The sequence below is a fragment of the Grampus griseus genome (assembly GCF_964374135.1).
Source record: "Grampus griseus genome assembly, chromosome: 7".
NCBI classification, from domain to species: Eukaryota; Metazoa; Chordata; class Mammalia; order Artiodactyla; family Delphinidae; genus Grampus; species Grampus griseus.
In genome coordinates, this window is record NC_139001.1 from 102,078,825 (window position 1) to 102,098,222 (window position 19,398).

General features: G+C 41.6%; 1 protein-coding gene across 1 annotated transcript in view; it reads right to left on the bottom strand.

Annotated features, from left to right (window-relative positions):
- Nucleotides 1–19,398, bottom strand: part of CCDC93 (CCC complex scaffolding subunit CCDC93) — an 88,071-nt gene that overhangs the window by 30,288 nt on the left and 38,385 nt on the right. The window contains exons 11-12 of the mRNA XM_082658006.1: nucleotides 18,779–18,865; nucleotides 123–239 (exon numbers count right to left, since the gene is read on the bottom strand). Coding sequence (XP_082514132.1) covers nucleotides 123–239; nucleotides 18,779–18,865 — 204 coding nt within the window. The remainder of the gene's footprint in view (nucleotides 1–122; nucleotides 240–18,778; nucleotides 18,866–19,398) is intronic.

The window sequence follows — 19,398 nt, forward strand, 5'->3', positions numbered from 1 at the left end:
CCCTGTTCTAGAATCTCCTTTGACCATTCTGACATGGAGATCTTAACGCCTTCCCCAGTGTCTCTCTTCTTGAAGAATGGTTTTATTTTACTTGAATAAAATTATGAAAAGAAAACACTAACCTCTTCCAGTTGTTTGGTCTTCTGCAGAATCTGCTTGTTCAAGGAAATGACTTTATGATGATGTAGTTGGGAGGTTCCTAATTTTTCTGGACTTTCTTCAGCTGATAGCTCAGACTGCTGTGGGAAACAGATGGAAGACCCAAAGGATTTAATTAGCCCGCCCCAGTGCATTAAGACAGCCCTGTCCCTGCTCAGTCTGGGCAGAACACCACTGGGCAGCCGGTCACAACCAAGCCAGTGGGGCCCCGGGGTCCAGTGCAAACCCAATTCAGAGAAGAAGATTTTGACCCAATGACCAAAAGCCCGATCAAGAGCGTCTACGTTCCTGGCAGAGTGAACAGCATGTGCAGAAGCACAGGGATATATAACTGTGGTTAGGTTGATATCACATAAGCAATAGGTTCTCATCAAAGGGTCTCAAATAGAGGAATAACATGGTCATCTTAGTATCTTCATTAAGACCATTCTGCAGTTATTAAGAATGATGAATTGATTCACTTTCATCAAAGTATTATAAATATATGGTTAAAAAGTTTAACCATTCGGAAGCACTTACAACGAAAAGAAACAGTCTCTCTCTCACCTTCTTCTCCCCATCCATGGGCCCATTTCTCAATTCTATTCCTCTGGTGTTCACGGAGGATAGATTTGAGAGAGGCGAGAGTTGCTGAGAGAGGCCAGGAGGAAGGTCCTGAAATTGTGTAAATGGTGAGGGGATGGAGAAGAAGGGCTGGACAGGACGTAGAGATTGTCAGGACGGTAAGTGAGCAAGGGAGAGATCTCCGGTTGGGGTGATAAGGTGAACGTCTCAACGTTACCAAGAAACCGTGCGAAGAAGGGGGCAGCTTGGTGCAGATACTGAAAACAAACCCTTGCCTCAAGACCCCAGAGAGGGAAGTCCCAGGAACAAGAAACGAGAAGTTTGACCCTATTCCAATAGGCATCTTTAAAACACTTCTTGGGTGATCACAGAATAGACAGCTTCACTGACCAGCCAATGAACACCCATTATAACCACATTGCCTTCTTTACTGGAAGTACCCCAGTTCCAAGCTAATCTCTGATTTTTAAGCCCAAGCACAACGAAACTGTACGAATATCTGATTTTCCCTGCATGTTTTAACAGTGATCACGAGTTTCAAAGTTTTGGAAGATTTACCTCTGGTGGAAAGAGACAGAAAAGCGAGAAGGAGAAGAAACTGGATGGTACAGTCACCACTTATCTTGGTTAAGGATTTCCCTGAATAAGTCAGAGGCACTATTAATAGAGGATAAGTTTTTTGCTGCTTAATGACTCTGGAGGTGGGAGTCAACCAGCAGGATATGGCTGCATAAAATGGCAGGAAACATCATTTTCTATCTTGTGAGCTGCTAGGCCATAAAGGAGAACTAGACATTACAAAACAGCTAGCTTTGAAACCTGGGATCTGTGGAAAATGTCGACTAACACATTCCAGCTTATCTGAATTTCTTCAAATCGGAGTTAACTTTTAAAATGCAATTAACTTTGGGCACATCAAGATATTTACAACCTGTAGTCAAGGGAAGGAGAACTGTTCCCGAAGATTATTTGAGAGCATAAAAAAAGGGGGAAAAGGAAAGAGCACTCCCTCTTGATTTTCAGATCACTTGTCAGAAACATAATTATAATTGACTAATTATATCTCCTCCACTTTGACTATATCATCCTGAACTATGTTATCAATTTGGCCACTTTTGTCTGTTATATATTTAGTAGCTTTCTTCTTATAGTTCATTTCAGATTTGGGTTTTAACATCCAGCTTAGATTCCTTGATACTGATTTCCAAAATGTCACTGGCATATCCTCAGAGCATTCTGCTTTACTAGCAGAATTACATAAACCCTCCATCTCATGATTCATTGATGTCTGAAATGGAATTAATTCCCCAATCATAGGAACTACCCCATGTGGTATGTCTCTATGTTTGATGTCAGGATTATCTTGAGTGCCCTGACCTCCTCTGGCTGTCTCTCTGGCTTTGGATCAGGTCAAGCTGTGGGCAAGCAGGCTCCAGGGGATTCATGTCTCGGTCACCTCCCAGGGAGACTTCCTCCGGTCTGTGGGGGTGAGGGGTGGGCACATACTCATTCAGTGCTGTCCTGCACCTTTGGCAGGAGTTGGATGATGTCTCCAACTCTTAGCATGACTTCCTGCTGAGAAACTGCTTTTATGGCCAAGGTCCCAAAAGAATGAAAACTGCATTTCCCACCCAGCTTCCACACCCTCTTATCAGTGTACCTGTCAACATGCACAGCTTTGTTTAAGACTATGACCTTTGACTTCACTTCCAAGAACCCTTCTTGCAGGAAAACCAGTAGCTAGCTTGCAACCTGGAAAGAGGACTTCCAGGCTAGCTGGCTATTCCTCCCCCCTGCCCCTGCCTCTCTCTCAATTTAAATTTTTAGCCACATGGTCCCTTAAGATCCTTTCAGGGGGGTCTTTGAGGTCAAAATCCTTTTCATAATGATACTAGGATATGATTTTTTTTCACTCATTCTCTCATGATTGTACAGTGAAATTTTCCACCTGTTATATGACATGTGATGGTATCACTGCTCTGATGTTAATATGTAATGCATTTATCATTGTTATTTGTAAATGAATTAATATGTAAGTTTTTAGGACCTCCTCAGTGATTTTTAAGGGTTCTTATAGGGTCCTGAAACTAAAAATTTTGAGAACCATTACTTTAAGGGGCTGGCTCTCTTGGGAATCTACTCACTGACTGGGGCAGCCTCATTAACCCTGACTCCAGCCAATGCAGTGGGCCCACCCACGAACCTGAGAGGGGAAGCGCTTTCTGATTCCACCCTCACTAGACAGCTGCTTCAACCAACCAGAGAGAAAATACTTGTAGTGCTCCGAAAGGATGCTCAAGTCTCCATACAAACTTACTATTACATCTCTGTTATGACAGTGTATGTCCCAAGCAAACATGGGCTTTCAAAATCCTTTCTCTTGCTGCTAGGTGGCAATTCTCACTGCTCTGTGCAGTCCCTTAAACTTGCATCTGCAAAGCATTAATGTACACGTCAGGTTATTAAGTGCCATTTCCACATCTGACATTTCTCCAGTGCAATTAAAATGAATAATATGCACATGAACAGGCCCACAGTACATATAAATTTGTGAATTCCTCCATGTGCCTGAGTCCAGAGATGGCGCTACGCAAACTGCTTTATTTAACGGGAAGTTATTTTTGTAACAGAAAAAAATCATTTATTCCAGAGCTGCACTGAAGAGAGTTCTTAACCTAGTCAACGGGAAGCTGATTGCTCTATATTTCAAACACACTTTTTATTAAGTCATCGAAATTTTTCATTTCTTTCAAATACCCTCCTCAAAGCCAAAAGAACTAGACCAAAGAAGGCAGAAACAGGTCTTTGAAACAGTACGGCTCATCTGACATTGTGTCCACTGACAGTCACAGTGGGAAGAAAACTAAAGATCACCAAGTTGGATCTTAAAGGATGAAACAAAGTTGGACAGATGGAGAAAGGAGAACGGGCTTTACAGAAAATCCTCGACAGAAAAAAATTAAGTCCCTGGGGTGTATTAACTGATTTTTACTTGAAAAGCCCAACATCTCTCAAAGAATGCCAACCATCTATAAATATTGCATTGTGTTTACATTAGAGCAGGGGCTAAAGTGCCAATCTAATTTTGTTCAACAATTTCAGATAAAGAACGTGCTTTCAGAACCACAGGGTGGATTAAGATGACTTCTAGTGCAGATTCAATGTTTTCTAATAATTGACAGATGTTTGCAATTTCTATTCTTAGGGGAACCAGATATAAATGTCACTCGATAATATTAGTCCAGTTCAAAATAGTAAATTCCTAAGAGAAACAAAAAAATGATTACTTTAGCTAAAACTATATACTTTCATAATGAAATAGACCCAAAAGGTTATCTACATATCAACCTTCCTAATACAGGAATCTTTCCTATGTCATCCCTCTCCCATTCCCCCACTAAAATGTGGCTACTAAGCTGTCAATAATAAAAGACCCTTATCTCATGAGGATGCCACAAGTTCTCCAGACTGAATAGATGAACTTCAGTTTCTGGACCTTGACAAATCCTCCCACTGAAAACAAGTAAACAGACAATATAAAATATTTATTTTTTTAATCTTAAAAAAAAATCTATGCACTAGCAAGAATGTAAGAAATCCTAAAAGGCCAAAAAGTTAGTAAAAGTGGGAATCCAAGAGGTAGGTGTACCCATGGAGGCTGGCTTTTTACTTGAGTGTTTGCCAAAACCAGTTGATCTCAGGCTTTGATTTTTATAATTCAACAACTGCTTTGCATAATCCTTGACACAGATGTAGGAGGAAAAGAAAGAATCTGCCATGAGGTTCTGTGACAACAGATTTGCCCTTGTGCAGTTCTATAATCGAAATGTACACACTACCTGGATGGTCCAAAAAACCTACAAGCCAAGACTATGTGTACAATGGGCCTGAGCTGGGGTGTGCCCAAACGCGTGTAAGAGCAAAAGACAATCCCCTCTGGAAGAACAGAGCTTCAACTCTAGGTCTCAAAGAACTTCTACAGATAAATTTCCAAGCAGTATGAACGGACAGTCAAAAATCAAAAGCACACACGAAGTCAAAGCATCATGAGAAAAAGCTGGCAGAAACGAACAGCAGAAATGGACCTGCAAACTCACACACACGTACCCGCTCCTCCCGGAAGCCACAGAGACAAACTGCAATCACTCTTGTGTAACGGTCCAACTTTTCTAACAAAGAGGCATCCACAGCTCTGCCTTCTCTCCTTTTCATAATAAGATGTCAGCTCCTTTCACCATCTTGGCTATCCCCTGGACATACCGTAGCTCATAACCCTTTTCGAGCATTCCCAATGGAATCTGAGCACTGCAGACAGGATGGGATCATTCACTTTCCCTGATCTACACTCTGCTCCCATTAACGAAACCAGATACGTAAATGTGCTTTTCAGTACTCTTGACTCTCACTAACGAAGTCCCATGAATTTCAAAGACCCATATTCACGTAAACTTGCTGGGTCTAATGCACAGCTCTGGGTCCCAAGGTGACCAATACAGTCTATCTGCCCAGAATGCAGCTAAGATTTAGGAGGTGTGAACAAAATCCAAAACCTCCCACTTTTACCCATGAACTAATGTCAGGTCGGACGGCATCCTCATCAAATCCTGAACTGGTATGACTGATTTTTCTAAAATAAAATAGTTCACGCTTACCTTCCTTAAAAAATGAATTTATTTGTTTGGGCTTAACATTTCAGTCTAAGATATTTTTGAATGTGGATTCTATTCTCCAATCTATTAGCCACCTTTTCTACTCTAGCTTTAAATGATGTTTAAATTTGACGAAGCTAATTCCTATGTCTTTATCCAAATTGATAAAGACCCTGAAAGGTATAGGTTATGCTGTGTGACTTGAGACAATCCCACCAGGTCAACAACTCGTTAGCTTGTATCATTCTCTTCGCTGTTAGTTTCTGTGTTACGTAACTCAGAATTTAGGAAATCTTGGAGCAGTCTGGAGACACAAACATATTAGCATATTCTCTCTAGATATACAGGGTTCCTTCATCTCCGAATTCTGATTGTTTTAAATCTCTCTCCCCACCTTCCTTTGTTTCATCAGCTAACCTTTACTGGGGCACAGTGTTAGGCACTGGAAACGTGGAAAAAGACACAGAGCTCACGGTCTAGTCAGGTGACACCCGCTCATCCATAAAGGTGCTATACCCACCACATTCTCCCCAAGCCTTCATCGTGACAAAGCAAGAGAGAGTTCTGAAAGCTCTTCTCGTTCCTCCTTCTTCCTCCCTTCCTTTTCTCCTCCCTTCAACAAATGTTTATGAAAACCCCATTACGTTAGGCACAGGGCATGCACAATGCTCCCAGCCCTGGCTGACAGCACATATTCTAGTCCTGGGAGACAGAGACAAATGAAATAGTGCCTTGTGAGCAGTGCTACGAAGGAGACGACACGAGCAGATCCACACATCAGAGAAAAGCCTTAGGAAGGAGAGGCACCGGCAACTACGGGCGAGCGTTATTATGTGCCAGGCAACAGGAACAGAGATGAAAGATGAAATCTTGGCCCTCCAGAAGTTTACAGATCTGGAATATGACCTGTCTAACACCTGTGACCTTAAGTGAAAAAGTGGAGCCTAGAAAGAAGGGGCTTAAAAATCCTCCCCGACCTCGCCACCCCACCACCCCCCGAATCCCAACCTGGGTTTTTCTATCTGCGAGAGGGCACCTCCTCCCCTGTACTGCCCTCCTTCCCCAACCCTAGGTGCTAATGCTGCTAGAAGAAGAGTTTTTCGGGTGGGGTCAGGTGATGAGATTAGAATCATTCATACCTGAGCTTATTAGAAATCACACCGGTTCCAGCTCAGCTCAGGAAAGATTCTCTAACGAAAAGTCAGGGTCTCCTAGTTCCTAAGCACCCCATGACCTTCTGATGCAGGCAAGGTCCCTGTGCTGGACAGGAAAGTTTCCAAAACCTATTGAGAAAAAGAATTTCCTCCACAAATAAGTCCCCTGATGACCCCAAATGCATCTCACCTTAAAATAAGATCAAGATGTTGACAGTCTTCTGGCTAGGATATTCCACTCTGGAGAGCTGGATGAGAATATTTTAATGTGGCATTTTCCAGTGATATGAAAAGCCACTCACATACCCCAAACAGAAAATCCCACAGTTTTTAGTAGCTTAGGCGTGACTGTGTGTGAGTGCTTGGGCTGCGTCAGTTTTTTACTTATTTCTGTGGTTAGTTCCCAACGTGACCTGGCTTCTTCACCCCACGCAGCCCCACTGGGCAGTCAGACAGTGGGAGAGTCTAAAGAGGCTTGGCCACTGCAAAGCCTGGGAGGCAGACACTAAAGATGGCCAAGGAGGCCATCCCTGCTGCCCCCTGAGGACACTCCACCCTGCCACAGAGACAGGTTTCAAAGTCAGACAGTCCTGTATGCAAACCTGGAACTTATTAGCTACATGGTAGTACACAAGCTACTTAACGCCTCTGATGACCATCCCATCTACAAAACAGATATAATATCACATGCTTACGTACTAAGCAGCAACACTGCCAGGCGCTTGGTGAGGCTCCGAGGTTACAGAGGAGAAGAGTAAAGTGTGGTCCACGCACACATAAACAGGTAGCTTCAATTGCACACAAGCAAGTATCAACATACGGATGGAGGAAGGCAGAGGGTTATAAGCAAGGAGGCAGCATGCTCTTTTGAAAACTAAATGAGATAGTGGTACAAAAAGTACCTGGAAAGGAGATCGATCAAAATGGTGGAGTAGAAGTGGAACTCACCCCTCCCATGAACACATCCAAAACACACCTACAGGCGGAACAGTTCTCACCGAAAACTAACCGGAAAATGGCAGAAAGGCTCCTGTACAACCAAGGCTGTAAGAAAGATCCACACGGAATCGGGCGGGAAGGGAAGAAAAGCAATCGGGTCAGGTCCCCTGGGAAGGGATCAGAGGAAAAGGGAGATCACATGGGCGGAGATCCACCCTGCGGAGTGAGCAGTTCAAGCCGCGTGTTGGGCTCCCCGTTCCCGGGGTCCAGCACCAGGAAGACGAGCCCCTCAAGCTGACTGGAGCACCAGTGGGACGGACAAACAGGAGGGCTGTGGGAAGCCTGGACTCCGCTCGAGAGAAGCATGTCTGCGGTGGCTTGCTCTCGGGGCAGGGTGGAGGGCGGACGGAGGACTGCTCCAGTGGCTGCCTCGTTTCCCACCCTGGCATGTGCCCCAGCCTGAGGCAAGTGAACACCCTAGCCCAGCTTACTTGACATCGTAGCTCCACGGTGGACTGGGGAGAGAGCTCGGCCACTGCTGGCACTCGCTCAGCCAGGGCATCAGAAGCAGCCCTGCGCTCTGACGGCACCTGGACTCCACAGTCCACACCCCGAGAGAGACTGAGAGCCCACATGGGCCCCATCTGCCCTGTGGCATGGCTCCACAACAGGGCGGAGAAGGCAGGGGCTGGGGGCAGGGGCTGGCTGTGAGGGACAAAGAAGACGTGGCCCCGAGGTTGCGTCTGAGCAGGATGGCAGCAGCCACTGTGGTGCTTGCACAGGCGGCATAGGGAGGCAGCCCTGACCTCTGTCTGTGGCTGGGTCACCACAGCCCGTGCCCCATCATGAACCGAGAGCCCACACAGGTCCCATCTCACTCCAGCACTGCTCCCCCATCTGGGGAAAGGGGCCCAGTGCTGAGAAAGGGGAGAGCATACACTTAGAGGGAACAGAGCCGGCTTGGAGCCAAACCTCAGGGCTTCTGCTACAGCAGCTGGGGATCTGCCCCTGCCCCTGCCCCTGCCCCTGATAGGGCAGTAATGGCCACAGAGCAGAGGGGAAGCCTGAGCTCACAGCTGGCTCCAGCTTTAGCCCCTCCATCTACAGCCCCACCTTCTACCAAGGTGAGAGCTGCCAGCACACCCTGAGGAAAGATGTGACTTGCTTTGAGGTCAAATCCAGCTCTCCCACCAAAGGCAGGAGGCAGATGTAGTCTGTACAGGGACACTCCCACATAAGGACACCCTTCAGGACTGTAACAGATAACTACTGTTTCACGTAAGTTCATAGAGGCAGAGAAAGTTAAGCAAAATGAGAAGGCAGAGGAACTGGTCTCAACTGAAAGAGCAAGAGAAACCCCTGAAAAAATAAATAATGAAAGAGAAGTAAACAAATTACCAGATAAAGAATTCAAAGCATTAGTAATAAAAATGCTAACTGAATTAGGGGAAAGGATAGATGAACACAGTGAGAATTTTAACAAGGAAATAGAAAATATAAAAAAGAACCAGTCAGAAGTGAAAAATACAGTAACAAATGAAAAACACTATAAGGAATTAATAGCAGACTAAGTGATACAGAAGGACGCATAAGTGATCTGGAAGATAGAATTATGGAAGTCACCCACTGGGAAGAGCAAAAAGAAAAAAACAAATATGAAAAAATGAGAACAGTTCAAAAGATCTCTGAGATAACACCAGGCATGACCAACATTCACACTGTAGGGGTCCCAGTAGGAGAAGGGAGCCAAAAATATATTTGATGAAATTATGGTTGAAAAATTCCCAAACTTGAAGAAGGAAACAGATATTAAGGTATAGGAAGCACAGAGGGTCCCAACCAAGATGAACTCAATCAGACCCATGCCAAGACATATCATAATTAAAATGGCAAAAGGTAAAAACAAAGAGAGAATTCTAAAGGCAGCAAGAGAAAAACAGAGTCATATACAAGGCTATCAGCTGATTTTTCTGCAGAAACTTTGCAGGATAGAGGGAGTGGCAGGATATACTCAAAATGCTGAGAGGGAAAAACCTGCAACCCAGGATACTCTACCCAGCAAGTTTATCATTTAGAATTGAAGGAGAAATAAAGAACTTCTCAGATAAGCAAAAACTAAGAGAGTTCATCAATGCTAAACCTACCCTAAATGAAATGTTAAAGGGTCTTCTCTAAGTGGAAAAGAAAAGGCTATATAACAAGAAGTAAGAATCTATAGAAAAGGAAAAATCCAAATAGGAAAGGCCTCAATGAGGGCTGAGGATCAACCACTTAAGTAAGCTAGTACAAAGATTAAAGACAAAAAACTGGAAAAGCAACTCTGACTACAATAAATGGTGAAGGGATAGACCTGAAGCTGTAAAATGTGACATCAAAACCACAAATCATGGGGGAGGGGAGTAAAAAAATGCAGATCTTTTAGAATGTGTTTGGACTTAAACGACTATCAGTCTACCACAAGTATCAACAGATACAGTTATAAGCCGAGATACATGAACCCCATGGTAACCACACATCAAAAACCAGCAATAGATACACAAAAACTAGAAGGAAACACAAACATACTACTAAAGAACCACAAGGGAAGAAACAAGAAGAAGAAGAAATGAACAGAGAAGAACTATAAAAACAATAGGAAAATAAGTAATAAAACAGAAATAAGTACATACCTATCAATAATTAATTTAAATATCCATGGACTAAATGTTCCAATCAAAAGACATAGGGTAGATGACTGGATTAAAAAAAAAATGACCCATTTATACACTGTTTACAAGAGACTCACTTCAGAGCTAAAGACATATACAGACTGAAAATGACGGGATGGAGAAAGATATTTTATGCAAATGGAAATGACAAGAAAGTAGGTGTAACAATACTCGTATCAGACAAAATAGACTTTAAAACAAAGTCTATAACAAAAGACAAAGAAGGGCACTATATAATGATCAAGGGGTCAATCCAAGGAGAGGACATTTTACTTGTTACCATATATGCATGCACCCAATACAGGAGCACCTAAAAGTATAAAGCAAACATTAACAGACATAAATGAAGAAACTGACAATAATACAATAATAGTAGGGGACTTTAGCACCCCACTTACATCAATGGACAGATCACCCATAAGGCAACAGTGGTCTTAAATGATACAATCGACCAGCTGGATTTAATAGATATCTACAGGACACTCCATTTCAAAACAGTAGAATACATGTTCTTTTCAAGTACAACAACTTTAAGAGGACAGAAATTATATCAAGCATTTTCTCCCCAACCATAACAGTATGAAACTAGAAATCAATTACAGTGAGAAAAATAGGAAAAGCACAAATACGTGGAGACTAAACAACATGCTACTAAAAAACCAATAATAAAATCAAAGAGAAAATCAGAAAATACCTCAAGACAAATGAAAATGGAAACACAACTTTAAAAAATCTATGGGATGCAGCAAAAGCAGCTCTAAAAGGGAAGTTTATAGTGATACAGGTCTTCTAGAAGAAACCAGAAAAACCTCAAATAAACAACCTAACCTAACATCTAAAGGAATTAGAGAAAGAAGAACAAAGTCTCAAGTCAGCAGAAGGAAGGAAATAGTAAAGATAAGACAGGAAATAGAGACCAAAACAATGGAAAAAAATTCATGAACCTAACGGCTGTCTTTTTTTTTTGAAAAGATAAATAAAATTGATAAAGCCTTAGCCAGGTTCACCAAGAAGAAAAAAGAAAGAGGACCCAAATAAACAAAACAAGAAATGAAAGAGAAGAAATAACAAATGATGCCACAGATATACAAAAATCATAAGAGAATGCTATGAACAGTTCTATGCCAACAAATTGGAAAACTCAGAAGAAACAGACAAGTTTCTAGAAACATATAGCCTGCCAAAACTGAGTCAAGAATAAACAGATAATTTGACAGATTACTAGACGTGAAACAGAATAAAAAAAAAAACTCCCTGCAAAGAAAAGTCCAGGACCAGATGGCTTCACTGGGAAATTCTACCAAACATACAAAGAACTTATACCTATCCTTCCCAAACTATTCTGAAAAACCCCCAAATTCATTCTATGAGGCCATCATTACCTGGATACCAAAACCAGACAAAGACACTACAAAAGAAGAAAATTACATGTCTTTGATAAATGTAGATGCAAAAATCCTCAGTGAAACACTAGGAAACTGAATCCAACAACACATACAAAGAATCATACACCATGCTCAAGTGGGATTTATTCCAGGATTTCAAGGGTGGTCCAATATTTGCAAATCAGTCAATGTTATAGACCACATTAACAAAAGGAAAGATAAAAATCACATGATCATAGATGCAGAGAAAGCATTTGACAAAATTCAACATCCATTCATGATTAAAACTCTCAAAGTGGGTATAAAGGGAATATATCTCAACATAATAAAGGCCATTTACGATAAACCCACAGCTAACATCATACTCAATGGGAAAAAGCTGAAAGCCTTTCCCCTAAAATCAGGAACAAGAGAAGAATGACCGCTCTTACCACTTCTATTTAACATAGTATTGGAAGTCCTAACCACAGCAATCAGACAAGAAACGAAGGAAGAAAGGAAGAAAGAAAGAAAGAAAGAAAGAAAGACATCCAATTGGAAGGGAAGATGTAAAACCGTTACTATTTGCAGATGACATGGCACTATATAAAGAAAATCCTAAAGTCTCCACCAAAAAAACTATTAGAAGTAATAAATGAATTCAGTAAGGTTGAAGGATACAAGATTAATACACAGAAATCTGTTGCATTTCTATATACTTATAATGAACTATCAGAAAGAGAAAGTTAAAAACAAAATCTCATTTAAAATTGTGTCAAAAAAAAATACCTAGGACTAAACTTAACCAAGGAGGTGAAAGAACTATATTCTGAAAATTATAAAACACTGATAAAGGAAATTGAAGATAATTCAAAGATATGGAAAGATATCCTGTGCTCTTGGATTGGAAGAATTAATATTATTAAAATGGCCATACTACCCAAAGCAATCTACAGATTTAATGAAATCCCTGTCAAAATACCCATGACACTTTCCACAGAACTAGAACAAATAATCCTAAAATTTATATGGAACCACAAAAGACTCCAAATTGCCAAAACACTCTTGAGAAAAATGAACAAAGCTGGAGGTATCATGCTCCCTAACTTCAGACTATGCTACAAAGCTACAGAAATCAAAAACAGCATGGTTCTGGCACAAAAACAGACACGTAGATCAATGCAACAGAATAGAAAGCCCAGAAATGAATCCACACACCCATGATCAATTCATCTATGACAAAGAAGGCAAGAATATACAATGGAGAAAAGACAGTCTCTTCAACAAGTGATGCTGGGAAAACTGGACAGCTACATGTAAAAGAATGAGATTAGAACATTTCCCAACACCATATGCAAAAACAAACTCGAAATGAATTAAAGACCTAAATGTAAGACCTGAAACCATGAAACTCCTGGAAGAGAAAATAGGCAGGACACTCTTCGACATAAATTGTAGCCATATTTTTTGGATCTGTCTCCTAAGGCAAAAAAATAAATAAAAGCAAAAATAAACAAATGGGACCTAATTACACTTAAAAGCGTTTGCATAGCAAAGGAAACCACTGACAAAATGAAAAGACAGCTGTTGGAGTGGAAGAAAATATTTGCAAATGATATTACCAATAAGGGGTTAGTATTCAAAATATAGAAACAGCTCATACAACTCAATACCAAAAAAACAAACAACCCAATTAAAAAGTGGGCAGAAGATCTGAACAGACATTTTCCAAAGAAGACGTACAGATGACTAACAGGCAAACGAAAAGATGTTCAACATCGCTAATTATTAGAGAAATGCAAATCAAAACCACAATGAGCTATCACACATCTGTCAGAATGGCTATCATCAAAAAGTCTGCAAATAACACATTTCAATTAGGATGTGGAGAAAAGGGAACCCTTGTACACTACTGATGGGAATGTAAATTGATACAGCCACTATGGAAAACAGTATGGAGGTTCCTCAAAAGCCTGAAAATAGAACTACCATATAATCCAGTAATTCCACTCATAGGTATATATCAAAAAAACCCAAAAATGCTAATTCAAAAAGATACATGCACCCCAATGTTCACAGCAGCATTATTTATACAATAGCCAAGATGTGGAAGCAACCCGAGTGTCCATAAACAGATGAAGATGTGGTGTATACACACACACACACACACACACACACACACACACACATAAAATAAAATTCTGCCATCTGCAAAAACATGGATGGACCTAGAGAGTATTATGCTCAGTGAAATAAGACAGAAAGACAAATACTGTATGTTATCACTTATATATAGAATCTATAAAAAAACAAATGCACAGATATAGAAAACAAACTGGTGGTTACCAGTAGGGAGAGGGGTTGGGGGAGGGACAAGATAGGGGTATGGGATTAAGAGATACAAAATACTATGTATAAGATAAATAAGCAACAAGGATACATTGTAGAGCACAGGGAAATACAGCCATTATTTTGTAATAACTTTAAACAGAGTATAGTCTATAAAATACTGAATCACTATGCTGTACACCCAAAAGTAATGTAATGTTGTAAATCAACTATACTTTAATAAAATTTTCTTTTTTTAAAGTACCTGGCACTGAGAAGGCACTCAGGGTAGATTCTTCTGATTCCCCAAGACAGATCTGTGCCTCTAGATGTACAAAATGTTTTCAGATCCTGTCTCAGGGAGATGTTGACCAAGAATGATTTAGTCGCAGATGAGTCAAAATGGTGTACAGTTGATTAACATGTGGCATTGAGGAGAGTCCCTTCCTGCCTTTCTAGGCACCCTGCACCTTCCCTGGCCCAGCCTTGCCTGGCTCAGCTTCCTTTCCTTCCTTCTGCGATAGTACAGTGGAAGTATTTGGGGGACAGTCAAGCTTTTAGTTTTCTGCAAATCACAGTACTAGATTCTTCTTCCCTGCAAAAATGAATGCTACGATGCAGTGAGCATGTTGGACAGTAACACCACGAAGCACAGTGGTGCCTCACCAAGTACGTTCTGGGAAGAGTGTCATCCTCTGGAAACAAAGGGAGATGGTGCTCCCTGGCCAGAGCTTGCTGACACTCATGAATTATATATCTGGAAGCTTATTCACATTCCTCTTCCCTGCTTTACAGGAACCATATTAAACTGAGTTATGTATCTCAGGGACTTGCTCTGAAAAACATGGATTACGTACCATGTTACACTGTTGTAAGAACCTGTGAACTTTACAAATGAAAGAGAAGCCTGCACATGTTTTTTACTTCATTTTTATTTCTCAGTGCCTGTCGACTTTCCAACCACTCGCACCAGGCAGGCTGTTTGATTCATTCCCTAGTCACAAAATCACTTTCACACTTTCATCCTCTCCAAATTATTGCGTCCCTTTTCTTCACTAAGCAAAAAATCCATCCTGATCTCAGCCTAATTTGGGTTTCTTTCAAGTGCCACCAAAGGCTTTCCTCCTGAGCATTCCTCAATCCCATCTCTACTTTCAAGGGTTTCATTACTGAGGCCAGGAAGGTAGGGGCATGGATTTTTAGATGGATTGCCAGTGCCCTGTTTCAGCCCGATGTATGGCAGTAAGATTAAAGAGAAAAACAAATACGCTGTGGTGGGCAGCTCTAACAGAGCCCCACAGCCTCTGCAAACGCGGTGGGATGCATGTAACTGCATGTACATAATTATGTCACATAAAACTGTAATGTCTGTCTTGTGGGGAGGTGCTTCCTTTGCTGGCTTTGATGAAATAAGTGATGTTGGTGAGGCCCACCTGGCAAGGAATGGAGGGCAGCCTCCAGCTGACTGCCAGAACTGCTGACCTCAGCCAACGGGTGTCAAGGAACTGAATGCTGCCAACAACCATGTGAACTTGGAAGTGGATCCTTCTCCAGTCAAGCCTCAGATGAGACCGCAGGCCAGGTCAGCACCTTCACTGTAATCTTGTAAGAGTCTGAAACAAAGGACCCTGCTACACTGTGCCAACCACCGACCCACAGAAAGTGCAATAATAAACTATGCTATTTTAGGCCACCGCATTTATGTAATATCCCTGTGTAGCAAGACATAACTAAATTCAGAGAAAGAGAAAAGCAGCCCCTGACATTGAGAGCTAATCTGGTACTCTCAGCAAGGCCTTGATGTTGCTGGGAGCTGGCCTGCACTCATACTAGGCTTCGGTGTTAAATATAAATAATTCCAGAGAACAGCAACATCAGACACGCACAAGCATCGACCACTCTGTAATCATGTTTGTTCATGAACATTGTTCTAATCCCCCAAATGATCAAACATCCCCCTATACCAGCTAACATGGGCATACAGCTTCAACCTTGATTCACTGCCCTTGTCTCATAGATTTCTTTAGATACTATTCACCGAATTGCCCCTCCTTAAGGCATACAGCACAGAGCAAAGCTCTACTTTCTTGAAGCTTCCCCCAAATCCCCTAAAACAAGTCTGAATCCCGTAAGTCTTTTCTGATACCTCCTTACTGAGATGCTGCATCATTCCCCATTGGTGTGTGGTCTCCCTCACTACAACCAGCAATAAACCCAACTTGTTCAACTATGGGTATGTTCCTAGTGGTCTTTGGCTGGAGGATACTGACAAGACTATAGCAAACAAATAAAGCAAATAACAAAAACAAAAAAGCAAACATGATTTTACCATGGAACTTGAATAAAAATAGAAGTTTAAACCGATAAAGCAAGAAAATACATAGTTTAAATTAGATCTAAAATACAAAGATATAACAAAGTATCTCCAAATGAGTATAAAGAAATTATTTGATAAATGATATGAAGTGGATAGGAGCAGGAAAACTAGGATGAATGTACACTTAGACTAAATAAAAATGAACTCTACACAGGTTAAAGGATTAAACATAATAAAAAATGAGCTGAAATGTAATGGATTACTTTATCAGATCCATGTGAAAACTATTCTGAAGACTGGAAACATGCAAAATGTTTAGAATTTGATGTGACCAAAAAAAAAAAAAGCAAATTGTACAAATGCAAATAAAGCCTACCAGTAGGTGCATGGCTATAACGTGCCAGGAACTGTTTTAGGCATTTTGTTCACATTTCATTTAATCTTCACAACGCCGTGCCAGGAAAGTTATATGATTCCCATTTTATAGATGAAGATACTAGAGCAAAGAAGTTAAATAAACTGCCCAAGGTCACAGAGCTAGGAAGTTGAGGAGACAGGCGTGAACCAAGATAGGACTCCAATGTTGTGTTTGTAACTACACTGTTCTACCTCTTCTAGACACACATGATGATTGCAACTAGGTGTTACCATGGATATCTGGGGACAAACACTGGATTAAATATGCAAATGTGAGATAACTGTGATACGGGAACAGGATTAAAGGCAATTTAATTTTAAAAATACTTGTCTTTAATGCTATATATTTAATGCAAATAACACAGACAATCAAGCAATGAACTGGTGAACTCCAATTCTCCATGAGAAGTTTTAATTATATACGTCCTTGGAAAAAGACCTGTCCAAAACTACTATCTCACTCTTTTCTGGAAGAACAGAACAGATGCAGAGAAGCAAGAATACAGAATGCAGCCATCGGATCACTGTACAAGGGTGAGGTAGGGAACGCTCAGGGGATAGAGGTCCAGCAGGAATTGCTGAGCTGATGGGGAAGGCAGGTAAGCTTCAAGACTGGCAAGCAAGGACAGGTATACTAAGGAAGGTCTGCCTACTTGCTTCCCCTCTTATCATCTGAGCTCCTATCTGCTTGCAGTGGGCAAGTATGAAGATAAAAATCAGAGTCCCTGTAGGAACAGCAGTGAGTGCCCCATCCATTTGTCTTTTGGTAAAAACTGGATTCAGCAATGCCATGTGGCGACCTAAGGGCAGGTACAGACTCACCCTCTTGCCATCCAGGTGTGTGTGCTGACTGCAAACCAAGATAACTTCTTCTTAGGGCAGTGAATTAATCACTCTTTCCACAACTATGTCTTCAAGTCTTTTGATTTTACTGGTACTTTTAGGACGACCTAAATCTTTTTCCGGTCAAATCTCAGATGACACTTTGACAACTGTCACCTTTTCTAGGTGGTAAATTAAAATACAGGATACTCTGGATTCTATGAAAGTTGGATTAGAAAACCCATGTTAAGAAGCATTGATTTGGAGGGCGGGGAAAACAATAGAACTCCATTCCCCAGACATTCTATGCCATTTTTAAAAAGCTGGTTTATAACATTACATGAATTTATGTGTACAACACTTTATTTCGACTTCTGAAAGTGTGTTCACCAACAAAAGTTGTTTCCATCCATCACCGTACTGTTGACTCCCTTTACCCATTTCGCCCTCCCTCCACCTTCCTCCCCTCTGGTAACCACTACTCTGTACCATTTTACTCAGCCTTACTCAGAAGGCCCCTCACTTGGTGGGAGGTGACCACCCGCTGTGTTTACAGCAGATTATAGCTACCAGGTTACAGGTGACACCTGTTCCCCAACTACATCATCTGTGCAACTGCTTCAGAAGAATATTGCTCAGAGGGTCAGGGCAGAGCTAATTTGTCGTCAAGCCTTTTGAGACAGGGAAAGCAAAGCTGGATGCTTCAACAGACATCAACGTTTTAGTGGGGCAGCCTGAGTAGGGCTGGGGAAGGAAGGACGTGAAACAATGTCCTGTAAATCTGATTTTACTGATACTACGTTTCAGCCAGACCAGAATCAGTTATGTGCAAAATGATTAATCACTGTCTCCCTGAAATATTCAAGGTCCTGCTGCCTATTCTTAGGATGGAAAAATATCTAACGCTGAAATACGACCTTCAGGCTTTTGTTCGTTCTATACCCTTTTAATAAAGCAGAACACAAAATTTTGCCTTGGGCTTGGCTGACTTATGGGGTTTATCTGCTAAGTGGCAAAGTTTCATCCCTCAGCCCCATCACCAAACTGAGCCCAAGTTATAAGGAGCCTGGTAGAGAAGGAAAAATGCGGGTGCTGCACCTAACCCATCCATTTATCAGATGCAATAATTGCTCGGAGAGACAGGTTTTCTCTTTATATTTATAGAAAAATAGGCACTGCAGAAGAAAATGAATTCAGCTAACGGGCAAACACGGATGACTCTGCATGGTGTATGCTTTTGACAAACGTGGCTGATGAATTACAACTTGCCTCCCTCACTGCTGGGAGGGGTTAGGGAAGCAGGAGAAGTCCTTGGGGCATTATCTGAGGCAAAGGCTCCAGCTGGGTCCCCACATACCTTCTCTGCATACTCAGACACAATCTGCTTGATCTCGGCAGAGCAGAGGCCCACGATCTGGCCCACGGAGCTAGCGGTCAGACGGCTCTGCAATCACAGGGAGGGTGTGTTCTCAAGGCCGTGCACTGTCTTTCACACAACTGGAAACCCTGAACACTATTAAAGTAAAATAGATAATATTCCCAGGGGGAAAAAATAATTTGGCTTTTGCTCATGGGTTCGGAAACACGGAAGGGAGAAAACGAGCTTCAGGGCACAGGTTAAGTCACCTCCCTCCTCCTGAGTCACTCAGCAGGCTGTGTTAGATTCTCCTCCAACCCTGGGTATCCTGGAAAATCATTCCAGGGATTTTACTGCTGAGGATCACTAAAAAGAGCCTGAAGGGAACTTGGCAGGCATAGGACTCAGAGGAAAAAAGTACAAATGGGAGAGGAAAAGGGATCTCAGAATTCCTGAACTACCTCTTGACTGCCACAGGCCCTTCCTGCCCTAAAAAGGAATTCTCCTTTCAAAGCACTTGGTTAAAACTTTTAACACAGGTCATGAGCTCTGGGAAGAATGAATATAAATTTAGTACCCTATCATCTACCTAGATGGTGTAGGAGGGAAACAAGGGCTCC